The following is a 13,545-nucleotide window of genomic DNA, read 5'->3' on the forward strand; positions in this document are numbered from 1 at the left end:
ATTGTTACCAGAGTTAGGACTTGACATTGCCAGGATGCTGACCACTCTAGTTCCAGCAAAACACCTCAGAGTTCTCAACATGAAGCATTGGCCCGGTAGGTAAAACAGCAATTTGAAATCCAGCTCTGTGTTCTGGCTGGATCATCATCAGGGCCTCTGCCAACTGTGATGAAAATAAGGCAACAAGAATTTAAGTGCCATAACCCCAATAATGGGACTAGGGATATAAGGAGGGCTGCCAAAAAAAATAAATAAAGGGGTCTGGTGTAGTGCAATCAAAAAGATCTTCTTAAGGCTCTTTGACATGCTGTCACTAGAAGGAATTCTCAGAAGTCCAATAGAGACGACAGAAGCATGAATGTTTGGTCACTTCTCTTCCCTACCTTGAGCATCTAAAGAAGACTCCCCCAAGGAGGTGTTTTAAAACTGAACATGCTTTCACAAAAGGTGTGAGAAATGTTTGAAAAACTGATGTTTTCTTTCACAAAAGTGAGCAGAGAATTCAGAAACAGCAGCAGCAGCTTCCCCACTAATTTCAAAATCGAGGTGGAAGTAGGTTGCTAAATTGTTGATGACTTACCGGATTTTTGTCATAACCTAAAATTACACAGATGTCTTTGAAAACTATATACTGTGAACATGTAGGGATTAAAAAAAACACACCAAACCAAAGGGTTGGACCCAGTCCAGATTTTCAGGGTGTGTAGGAAGAATTGGCAAAAATTACTCCCTGCCCCTACCATTAGGAGGTGTTGGAAGTGCTCTTTCTGTGAGAGGAATTCCACTCATGGGAGGTCCGGATCTAAGTCAGTGTTGGGAACACGCTTTTTCCCCTTTTTCACAAAAGCAATCCTATTACTGTGAATGCTCACCAGTAGCTACCAGAAGTGACTTCGGCAACTCTTATTTTAAATATTAGCTATGTGGGCTAACAGTACCTCTGGGCATTTCCAGGCTCTGGAGCGGTCATTGTAATCACAGATGGCTAACAGGGAGAAGTTCTGAATCCTTTTCAGCCACTGCACACAGATTCGATTATCTGTTACCCATGTAATCCAAGTGACATAGTGATCGCTGAAGAGGGGAGAGAAAAGGGCCAATGAGTGCGGTAGGGGGCAGAGGAGGAGTCAGCATGCTATTGTATTAATAATACATTTATGACAGATTTTACAAGCAATCCCTTCCCCCACAGATAGCCCCCCGAGGGGGGGTTATGATGCAGAGGAGGCCTCCATTATGCCTACAACAGGACCAGCCCTACCCTAAAGTGGAGTAGGGCAGTTGTCTTAGGCAACAGATGCTAGCTGGTGTGCAAGGGATAGTGGCAACAACCCCCCACCCCCGCAGAGGTATTTTTTCCAGGCAGCCTGCCCTCCTAAGCCAGCCTGCTCCCTCAGATGAAGTGCTGTCCTCTCATCAGTGTTGAAGTAAGATTCAACTGCCAGTCCAGTCAGCTTCTGCAGGAGGAGGAAGGGGGTGTCATCTTGTTCAGTTCAGGTAGCAAACTATCTTGGCCTGGCCCTGACCCACAGGAAGCTCTGTAGGTACAGATTTACTGCCAGTGGTAGGCCCCCAAAACAGACATTCCTAGGGCAGGGTGGGACGGAAGTGAGTTTGGATCTTCTGGATCCAGTGGCTCTCTGTTCCTTGAAGGTGGGACCTGATTAGAATCACCACTTAAGAATCACCAAAAAGTGGAAACACGTAACTAAAAACGAGGACAAAAGAGGACAGTTGTTTGCATCAAATCTGCATATGCTAATTTATATGCATAGATGCAAATTTAGAAAGAATTAGCATAATTTAAATAGAAATATACTATATCTCACCATAGTCTGGAAGACCGTGCTTGCTTGTTCAGCCTGTTGCCCAGGTGCTAACTATTGATAGGCCACAGTCCTTATGGTTCTTTATTGTTAAACTGGAATTGAGACAGGGCAACCCGTCAGAGGAAACCTTCAAATAGAGAATGGTCCTCTGGCAGCCCTTCAAATGGAGGACTGTCCTCTGTAAAAGAGGACATATGGCTACCCTAGCTCTGCCAGACTGGAACTGGTGTAGTTAATTTCACACACACCCCAAACTGGTTTTGGTGGTGGTGGTGGTGGTGGTGGTGAGATTCCAGAGAAAAAGGATTTGTCAAGCTAAAAAGCCCAGGAAAGCCTCCCTGCTCTGGCCAGTGTAAGCCAGCAATGGTTTGGAAGTAGGAGAGGATCCATCACCTTGCTCATCCCCTCACCCTGCTAAGGATCACAGAGTGAGTGTTCTGATGGCATGGCAGTAGAAAACCAAAACCTACTCTACAGAGTATATAAGAATTGCTGCATAGAAAACAAGCCTTACGTAAAAAAAAGTCCCAGCTCAAATAGTTCAAAATACTTACAAAAGAAAAGAAGAAGAAGAAAAGATGGAAAAAATATGAATGTGATAACATACTACCTTGATGCTATCACTGCTGGAGCAGGTATTTCCTTAGGGCTGGAACCTTCAGGACGAGTAGTGTCTAGAATAAATACTCTAACTGTAGGGTTTTTAGCTCCAGCCTTCAAAAGTAAAAGTATCCGCAGATTATTCAAAATAAGCTCTGGAGGATTTAGTTAAGATGTTTATTTTTATTTTTAAATTACATGTTTTCCTTCACAGGAAAGTTATCTTCAGGCGCACATGATCAAAACAGATTTGCATAATATTTTTCTTACCACTTTTCCAGACTGGCAAAACAGAGCAGCAGTGAAAGTGCTATGCTGCCACAGGCCATTTCTCTATCATGTTTTCAGAAGAGACAGCCTTGCACTCTCTCATCCTTCATTATAATCCTACAGGCTTTGTGATTCTTTAAGCAACTATACCTACAATAATGATTGGTGGCACTGTAGCTCAGTGGTAGGGCACCTGCTTTTCATGCGCAAGGTCTCAGGTTCAATCCCTGGCATCTCTGGGTAGGGCTGGGAAAAGACTCCTCTTGGAAACCCTGGAGAGCAGCTGCAGTTTCTTTTGTTCCTAAATTTTGAAGGCACACCTCCCAATTTTCAAGATCGATAAGATTGCTCTGGCACACTGGGACTGAAAGAAACCAGTGTTTATTCAAGCCATCAATGGGAGGCCACTGATCCCTTGACTCCCAGTTTAATGCATACATGGAAGCACTTTTCCTGCAGGAAAAAGGTTTGCTTGTTTATGCAGAACAGTATTTATAGGCCACTTTTTAGGACTACATCAGGTGTGGGGAACTTGCGGCTACCCAGGTATTGTTGGACAATAACTCCCGTCATCCCTGACCATTGGCCATGATGACTGAGGCTGATGGGAGTTGGACTCCAACAACATCTGGAGGGCTGCACATTCCCCAGCCCTGACATAGTCCTTCCAAGTTCATAGCAGACACACATCCATTAGCCTAGCTCGTTGCAGGCACTAAACAAATAATAAAAGCCACTTCCCCACTCCACCCCGGCAACACTTCCCTTTACAAATATTTGAGGGAATGATCCCGTCCCAGCCTTATTTCCCCCCCTGCTCTTCTAATACATGCAGGAGGGTCTTCAACTACCAGTCCCATTTTCCTCCTTTCCTGTCAGCAGCCATCTTGAATGCTGAGAGTTACAGTATGTATAGGGGAAGGGATGGATCGGGCTTTTAATGATGTTATTTTCCAAACATACAATGCTTAAATCCATCTTTAGTTTAACTCTAATCATTAACATTTGGTGGCTAAATCTGAGAAATCCAAGCATCTCAGTTTTAAAATATGATTAAATCATTCAACAGAGCCAAGCCATATAAAAATAAAAATAAACATACCTTTGGATATGGAATGGTTATTTTTCTAGGATACTGATTCTCACCATAATATGAGTATTCAATAACTGGTATTTCAGTATCATTGAACTGTATATATGCCAGGTTCTTTGCATTTGGAGACCACCACAGAGCATATTTTACAGCAAGCATTTCCTCTAAAAGAAATCATGTTAGATGTCATGTATGTTCTACTACAAAAGAGAATTAGGCATGATCTACCATTATCTTATAAGGACATATATATATATAATTGTTTCTCTGATAAGCTGCCAAAATTAAATCAGTAACAGGAGTTCTGTCCTAAAGACAGGCCAATAGCTAAAATGACACATGAAACACAATTTCTGCTGTACAGATTTGTCCTCCTCATTTTCTCCTGGATCAGTCCCAAGGCTAGATAAAGGGGCAGAGGGGAGATGGGATATACCCATTGCCAAGCTAGTATAGCATCACAAAACATGACATTACTCCAGCCCTGTTGGTTAGACACTCTGGTGAAGCAAAGAGGGAAGATAAGAAATTTCTCATCTCTCAGATTTCAAGTAGAATTCAGCTGAATTCACTCTGAGAGGAATGATATGCACTGCCTCTCTTGGTTATTTAAAGCATAATCCTATGCATGTTTAGACAGAAAGAAGTCCTACAACTCCCACCGTTCCCCAGCCAGCATGGCTGCCTGGAGGGATGCTGGGAGTTGTAGGACTCTTTTTCTGTCTAACATGCATAGGATTGTGTCCTGTGACACAATTCCCAATCTCCTATCAGCCAGCACAGGTGGACTGCTCTTTCCACACAACGAGATTGAGGTACCACTGTGATTCTTCTCTCTCTTAGGTCACTAATTATTCTTATATTCCTGAGTACCTGCATTTTCTTAATGACTGAAATATTTCAGTGTGGATCATTGTTGTTTTTTAAATGTAAGTCTGAGGACAGGGTTCCTGTTTCATTTTATTACTGCATGACATTTAACAAAACATTTAACAAAAGAGCAAGTGTGGTGTAGTGGCTAGAGCGTTGGACTGGGAGCCGGGAGATCTAGGTTCTAGTCTCCACTCAGCCATGGAAGCTCACTGGGTGACTTTGGGCCAGTCACAGACTCTCAGCCCAACCTACCTCACAGGGTTGTTGTGAGGATAAAATGGAGAGGAGGAGGATAATGTAAGCCACCTTGGGTTCCTTGCAAGAGGAAAAAAGGCAGGGTATAAATGCAATAAATAATAAATAAAAATAATAATAACATGAACACTTGACAAATAACAAATCATGATGATGAATAATCAGAAAGATCCCTGGTCAGCACCTAGATTCTACAGAGTTTTCAGGAAAGGGATGGAAGGATAAGTCCTACCCACTCTCCTTCAAAGTGGTCCTCTGTCAAGTCCTGTTGCCATAGTAACCACTCTCTCCAGCCCCCATCCTGTCAGTTCCTTCGTCCTCCCCCTTTGCAATCAACACACTCCAGGATACCAGGCTTCAAGCTCACAACTTTATTAGTTAAGGACTAGGTTCCTTACAAATGCAAATTCTAGGAACTCCGGCTACAAAGGAAACAACTACTCCACACAATCATGAATATCAGTAGAGGAGCAGAAGTGGAAATTTGAGAAGTTGCCAGCAGTTTGAACAAGAACTTGTCACCCAGACTAGCTTAGGGGGGATGCCCCTCACTTACAGTGGCTCCCTCCCTCCCTCCCTCCCTCCTTTTCTTTCTTTCTTTCTTTCTTTCTTTCTTTCTTTCTTTCTTTCTTTCTATTTATTTACTTATTACATTTATACCCCACCTTTTTCCCTCTTGCAAGGAACCCAAGGTGGCTTACATGATCCTCCTCCTCTCCATTTAATCCTCACAACAACCCTGTGAGGTAGGCTGGGCTGAGAGTCTGTGACTGGCCCAAAGTCACCCAGTGAGCTTCCATGGCTGAGTGGGGACTAGAACCTGGATCTCCTGGCTCCCAGTCCAACACTCTCAACACTACACCACACTGGCTCTCAACGTAAGCTATGATGCATAGCCAACCTGGTGGAGCGTCTGAGCTCCACCTCTAACTCTTCCTGCTTTGCTCTGTGACAGACCCTAGCATCCCTCAAGTCATGCCCTTCACTCTCCTCCTCCCCTGAAAACTGGGTTCTCATAGAGGAGGAAAGGGGGGGCCCTTCGAGCTGAGCCATCTGTGCACCAGGGTCTTGGGAAGAAGCCTTGCCATATCTTAGCTCACTAGGGAAGGAGCCTCCCCCTGTTCTGGCTGTTCCCATTCTAAATCTGAGCTGCTAGATATCTCCACATGCTCAGATTCATTCCTGACATATCCCTCACTTCTAAGTTGGTAACTAGGATGGGGCAGTTAGAAGCTCTCAGAAGGCCAGATTTATTCCAGGGCCAGTTGTTGTTTATCACTAGCACAGATATTTATTTTGTAATCTTTAAACAGTTAACATTTTCTAAGTACATTGGGTTGGATCCAGACCTGCCGTTCCTTGGACATAAAGGGACCGAGATCCAGTGGGAGCTGAAGGAAGTGGAAGGAGGGGACTTCTGATAATTTCCCCCACCCCCACACAACCTCTCATGCTGTTCTGAAGGATCCCTCAACCCAGAGCAGATTTTCAGGAGGTAAAGGAGACTGTAGGCAAAAGGAGAAATCAGCAAAAATAATCTCCTCTCCTTTCCAACTGCAGAAGAATCCAGTTGGCAGAGTTTCGCTGCCTGTGAATCTGGATCCAACCCATTAACTTCTTCAGAATGTAATTTGCTCTCCATTCTTCAGACCAGATTTAGTTAAAAATTTAGTTATAGATCAGGGCCTTTTTGCTATATTCTCCTTGATCAGTGGAAGTCTTTTAGAAGCGAAATTAGAAGAAATGATGTCTTAATACTACAGATAAGCAAGATATCATATCATAAGCTGGACAAATACTTTTATGATAGAGAGATATCTGAGGAAACATGGAAAGGGGCAGAAACTGAGTCTGAAATCAGGCAGAAACTGAGTAGAACATGCTCTCCTTTTACTGCAAATATTTATCTGAGAAAAGATGTGAAAAGTTATAAAAAATCAAGATACAGGATGTTAAACCACATTTCTTAGGAAAAATGTAAACCATATACATAAACACAAAGCTAAATCACAGAAGCAGTTTTTGGCTGGTAGCATCATATCTTTCTTGTGGTGAAGAAGCATCACATCTTGCCTAGCATAGCAATAATATTGCTTTTAAAATGCAGTTTACCTTCATAAACCCAGTCAGGAATTCCATTAAATATTTCATTCCAGTAACCATCAGTGGTTACTTGAGTAGCAGGTTCTCTGGGATCTCGTTTCAAATAGATATTATTATTGTACACGTAAGCCTGGGTGGGGGGAAAACCCAACTTCTTTTAAACATATGTACAAGGTGCAATTAATTTTATACAGTAAAAGCTATTGCAGAGAGTAGAGCCCATCTATATAAAATAAATAAATAAATAAATAAATAAAATAAAATATGGAGTTGGATTCCAAGATGACTCCACAGGAACAGGAGGCAGTTCTGTTTATACACAAGGAGGATGCGCCAATTTTTACTCCCTGGAGTGCTCTGGAGCAGTGTGCATTGAGGTGTAGTGGGCCTACAGGTTGTGGAGAAAAATCACCAACCTGTGTAAATGGAGGTGCCTTGTGCTCTCACACAGATTTTTAGAACCAACCCATACTGTATATGAGGGGAAGACAACCTGGTGTCCTCCAGATGTTTTGGACTCCCATAACCTCTGACCATTGGCCATGGTGGCTGGGGCCTATGGGAATTGTAGTCCAAAATATCTGGAGGACACCAGGTTGCCTATCTCTGTGGTATACCATAAAAGTAGTGTGATTTAGCATATAGGATGTTGCCCTTGGACCAGAGATATCTAGGCTCAAGTCCCTGCTCAGCATTAAGCTCACCTGGTGACTGTGGGCAAGCAAGTCACAATTTCCAAACTTGCCCTACCTCATAGATCGGTTCTGTGAATAAAATGTGATGACCACATATTTATCATTTATCGCATTGATATACAGCCTGAGCTCCTTGGAGAAAGAATAAGATACAGATACAGACTAGCTGCTAAGTTTTGATGATGCAGGGCAACCCTGAGTGCAGAAACATGCACCAGCCCATGCGCGCTCATAAGACTGGAATGGTAACATGGTACACAAGGGACTGGATCCAGATCCAGGCTTTGTGAGCTCACAAGCAAGAACTCTTCAGAGCCTGCTCCTCCTGACAGAGAAAACAGCTGCTTATTCTCAGTCCTTCATCCACCCTTCCTGCTGGTTTTCTCAAGACCAGGGAAGCAGTAGGGAGAGTAAGTTAGGGATCATGCATGCCGGAACAGACTATGAGCAGTGTGCTCTTATAAAGGTGGGAAGGCTGCCAAAATGCACTGTGCTGAGGCAATAGCACTCCCTACCCCACCTCAGCAAGAGCATGCTGCTTACCTAACTTCTGTACTGGCACAATCTTAACTGTGTGTACTGTAAGCTATCCCTAGTTGGCCATTTTTTACTTCTCCAACCCAGTGTTTTAAGGCAGGGGTGCACAACCTTCTAGGCACCGAGGGTCTCATCTGGGCTGTGCTGGGGCCACACATGTGCATGCATGCACGTACGCAAACGTAATTCTTACCACTTTGGACATTTTCCCACCAATTATACAGCACATAGCTCAATTTTATGCATTTCTTCTCAGAAGTAGGCAAAAGTCAATCCTGGTGGAACAGCTTTCACACATGAAAGCACAGCACAACTCTGAAATTTAAAGGTATTTAAACTTTACATACAATCACTCCTAACTCTGATAAGAATGGGGTTCCCCTGCTTACTGCTGAAAAAAGGCTCCTTTCTTTGGTCTCCCTGAGGTCCTTCTTTCTGTAGTATTCTCCTGCAGCATAGCTGTTTAGATGGGCTGAGGGAAAAAGTGGGTGGGAGCCGCACAACATGCAACTGAGGGCTGCATGTGGCCTGCAGGTTGTGCACCCCTGGCATAAGATCTGTCTTTACATCGGGGTAGACAGAAGATGGCGGGGATCCAAAATCTTCAGGAATGTACCAAAGGGCTACAAAGGGCCCTAACATCTTGGTTCCTGTACCTTGGCTTATCTAGTTTTGGACAAGCTAAAGTGCCTCAGCCAGGATCAAACAATACCAGGAGGACTCTGCTAAAGCACACACTTTATCTTAGATCTCCTTTCTAATACGGCATATAGCTCTATGTACCAGTGAAGTGTTATCTTGAACATTCAGTATTCTTAAGCACAGTTGATAAACAAAGATAAAAGGCCTGTGAAAATTATGCCTGTGCAAACACCAAAGGCAAATAAAGCTCATCCAAAAGTAACATTATTCTCACAGTCACACTTCAATAGCTTACTGACCAATTTGTGTCCAATGCGTGACCAGGATATATATTGAATGTTATGTGGAAGTTCATATTCTGTGGCAAAAACACTACAAAGGAAAGGAAAAAGATGGAATGACACAGTACTTTCTAAGTCAGTATTTCCTCATGACCTTAATGTTACAGTGAATATCTGAACTTCTAGTGAATGTCAAAATTCATGTGTGCTAAGCAGACAACCTCAAGCAAATCTTGTGAACGCCTCCAAAATATTTCTCCACTTTTTGGACATACCCAAGTGAATGCTAATAATCATATTAGGTGACTGTTAACAGTCACTAATGAGTCTCTTGAGTTTTCAGACATTCAGAAAAGTTGTCTGGGATTGCCAACATTTACCTGTGCATACCAACATGCATCCAGTTTCACAAATTCACGCTGATGTGCACACACACACAGATCCAGTGTCAGCACCTGGCATAGTTGGGCAAATGCTGGGAGGCATACAGGGACTGAGACCAGTCTGTTTAAAATAATAATAACCTAAGAAGAGCCCTGCTGGATCAGACCAAGGGTCCATCTAGGGTCCATCTAGGGTCTGGTCTGGATCAGACCAAGGGTCCATCTAGTCCAGCATTCTGTTCACACAGTGGCCAACCAGCTGTCGACCAGCAACCCACAAGTAGGACATGAGCACAACAGCACCCTCCCACCCATGTTCCCCAGCAAGTGGTATACCTAGGCTCACTGCCTCTGGTACTGAGGGTAGCACATAGCCATCAAGAAGGTAGCACATAGCCATCAAGCACATAGCCATCAAGGTAGCACATAGCCATCATCATCATCATCATCATCATCACCCTGCACTGTAGAATAACACTGCCACAGATAACACCTTTCTTCTCTCCAATGCCTCTGGGCTTTTCCCTTACTGTGTATGTCAGAGGCAATGAGGAGAAGGAAGAAGATGGTGGTGATGGTGGTGGCAATCCTCTGTGCCTGGCAAGGCCAGTGGCAGCAACAGGGAGGAAGTGCCTTCACCTGCACTGAAGCTGAAGCTAAGCCGGAGTCAGCACTGGGACAGGTCAGTGCCTGGAGGGGAGACCCCCTGGGAGCCACATGTAGCCACCTTGAGTCCCACAATAGAAGAAAGGTGGGATATAAATGAAATAAATAAAATAAATATCCAGAGTAGCCCAGGCAGCAGCTATGAGGAGCCACTGCTTGCGCCTTCTCTGATCAGGTAAGGATGGCAGAGAAGCAGCAGGAGCTGGCAGCCAAAAATGGAGAAGCATCACTGTCTGTGCTACTCCGGGTTTCCCACCTGTTCTTGGCAGGGCCCAGAGTAGCACAGGCAGTAGCGCCTCACATCCCCCCTCCCACCAGGGCCCAGTAAGCTCATGCGGGGGAGGGGAAGCATGTCCAGGGGAAGACCATGGAGGGTACCTTGCCCAGGGCCCTCTCAAAAACCATGAGCATGATCTCTGATTAGGAAAAATGCAACTTAAAGCCTTGTCCTCGGCATGTCTACCTGGGAACGTGTCCCTCTGTGTTCACAGTGGGGCTTGCTCCTAAGTAATTGTAAGAAAGTAAGGGGAGCTGTGCTGAATCAGCCCAAAGGCCTACCTAGTCCAGCATTATGTTCCTGCAGTGGCCAACCAGATAGCTATGGGAAGCCCACAAGCAGGTGTTACAGAGGAGATCAGACATGCTGGCCCTATGAACATGTCTAGTTTCTGCTGTGTGTTTCACTGATATTACCCCAACAGCTTGGCTCAAAGATCCATTTTGATTTCCAAGCAGCAGCATGGAAAGCTGCCAGGAATGCTGATATGGCTCTGGATGGCTGCAGGGGACAAGAGCCAGTATGTGCTTCCTCCATCGATTAAAGGGAAGTGCTCCCTGTAACTACAGAAACATGCCAGTGCCTTCCAGACTGCCATGCCACTACCTAGCTGGTGAATCCACATGGTTACCTTTGAATTGGTCAATCCAGACCCTGGGAGGGAAACCTAGCCAAATCCTGAAGTGTTCTCATAGAGATCAACAGGTTTAGATATCACCTGGATGACCCTAATAATACCTTTTGTTTTGAGTACTGTACTGTGCTGCTGTGTATAGCCAGATAGATTCAAGTCAATCAAGGGGCAAGGAGTCTCCCCGAGCTTTCTTTTCAGTCCCCAGAGCCACCCTAATGTTCTCTTTGGTTTGAACCCTCCTGGGTCCAGACTCTGAGCCACTGACTCCTTTGTACTCTTCGTACAACTGTACAAAGTACAGTTTGTCACTATAACTGCCCTGGAGGTTGGGCAGCGGTTGTTCTTTCTTTTGGCTTGGGCATCCCTTATTCTTGTGGGTCTCTGCCCTAAGGATAATCTGGAGTCTGACCTGATTCTAATATCATCCCTTGTAATTCCTAGTATGGTTCTCTGCTCCACTCTGATGCCTATCCCACATTTCCAGTGCCAGACTCCCTTGCTTTCCTACTGTACCACTTGTTTGCCCAAATAGATACATTTGCCTTGTACACCCAGAGAGAAAGTCCCCCTCCCCCTGAAAAGCACCCATTGAGTCCAAGGCACAATGCAGTACAACCATCTTTTTTTCCTTAAGGGATTTTCTGTGATTACAAAAAAGGTGGAAGAAGTGGTGGGAGAACATGGGAGTGTTACAAGTGGAAGATAACAACATCTGGACCCTCAGTAAAATTCTGTGAATAAGATAGGGCAATGGAGGAATAAAAGTCTCATCTGGAAGCATCCTTGAACAGTTTTACGGGGAGTCACCCAGTTCAGACATCACAACAACTCAGGGTTTTTTAAAACCCTGGGTTTTTTGTGTATTGAGTGGGAGCAAGTGAGTGAGTGTGCTGGCTCCCGCCACCCAGTTGCTCCTGCTGGAGCTACACAACCCAGAGACACTCCATCTCTGGGTTGTTTAGTGTGACATGCAAACTGGGAATTCTGGAATGTTGAGGGAGAAACAGCCCAGAGTTGGAACCCATGGGTTTTAATCTGTGCCTGACATCCCCCAAGCCATCAGTCCACTGGAGTCCTCACACAAATGCTGGGCCCAGGCCATATAAACAATTTAATGGTAATCTACAGCAACTTTAATTGGGCCCAGTATAACTTTTTTACTGTTTTAGATGTTTCTAAGTTTTAAATGTTTCTTTTACCTAGCCCCTGATTTAGATGTTTCTTTTATCTAGCCCCTGATATGATGTTTCTTTTACCTAGTTTTAGATGTTTCTTTTACCTAGCCCCTGATATGAGAGTTAATGCATTCTCCACTTAGTCTAGCTATGCACTTCGATGGGATTACCCTTTATTTAATAAAGTTTATTACAAAAAGATCCTTAGAATTAACACAGTGTAGATAAATGTAAGGTGGAATTGGCATGGATGTTAAAGCAGGAATCAAGAGCAGAAGACACTAAGTAGGAAAAACAAATATTAAAAATGGAAGATGATTGAATGAGTGGGGAAACTCAACTGGGAAAGGAACCAAATAAGTGGACCAAATAAGTGGATAGCAAGATAGTTAAAATGGGTAGATTAGTTCTACTAACAGCCCACTCCTATGCATGTTTACCTGGAAGTAAGTTCCACTGATTTCAATGGGAGCTTACGCCATGCTAAATGTGCTTAGGGTTGCAACCAAAGCCACATTACATATGCACAATGGAAAATATCTGCTGAGCTTACCACACCTCCTTCTACTGCTGGAAAACACCTGTGGCACATATCATGTCTGTCTACATTTAAAGTCAGTTTTATCACACAGCCTTTTCTTCTTCTGTAGGTGAAATTTCCTCATTGGCTACTATGATATTACCATTGTATCCAAATGATTCCGAGGGAAAACTAAATACTAAGCTTTTCTACATGAGGCTGTTAGTCTGCTGTATCTACTTTTGGTTTCATAGCAGAACTGAGATCTCAGCACTACACAAAGAACATTTCCTTTCCTGCTTTTTTGCTACATAATCTCTAGGTGGCACTGCAGTGAATATGGCAAACACACAAGAGGAAATTGCGCTTTCTTTTGCTTTCATAATTAAATGCCACATTTTCCCTGCTCTAAAAAAATCTCATTGAAAGTTCTAGTTAGACACAGAGGCAAAACTGGAGGGTCACATCATCATCTAAAGAACCTGTAAACAATTGTGAGTAGCAAATGTTGAGCGCACCATAAATGCCTTGTGTAAAAAAGCCCCACAAGATGATTGCATAAGCATGCAATCAGAAATGACTGTGTAACATCATTGGAGATAATATCACCATTTGATAACCTGCCTCTTTTCCTAAATGGAAAATGTGATGCCTCAAAGGAGCCCCAAAAGAAGAATGACTACAAACACTAAACAAAATTACTCATGTTTCA

At 43.7% G+C, this 13,545-nt stretch overlaps 1 protein-coding gene across 3 annotated transcripts in view; it reads right to left on the bottom strand.

Moving 5' to 3' along the window:
• LOC146358460 (prolyl endopeptidase FAP-like) overlaps positions 1-13,545 on the bottom strand; it is a 95,833-nt gene that overhangs the window by 51,238 nt on the left and 31,050 nt on the right. For all 3 annotated transcript variants that reach the window (XM_084811775.1, XM_084811782.1, XM_084811790.1), the window contains 5 exons: positions 9,197-9,269; positions 7,033-7,153; positions 3,802-3,956; positions 2,440-2,543; positions 939-1,074 (listed from right to left, as the gene is read on the bottom strand). In XM_084811775.1, the coding sequence (XP_084667901.1) occupies positions 939-1,074; positions 2,440-2,543; positions 3,802-3,956; positions 7,033-7,153; positions 9,197-9,269 (589 nt within the window). The remainder of the gene's footprint in view (positions 1-938; positions 1,075-2,439; positions 2,544-3,801; positions 3,957-7,032; positions 7,154-9,196; positions 9,270-13,545) is intronic.

This window comes from Heloderma suspectum, chromosome 1, assembly GCF_057233095.1.
Source record: "Heloderma suspectum isolate Gila_16-S chromosome 1, 16-S_ref, whole genome shotgun sequence".
NCBI classification, from domain to species: domain Eukaryota; kingdom Metazoa; phylum Chordata; class Lepidosauria; order Squamata; family Helodermatidae; genus Heloderma; species Heloderma suspectum.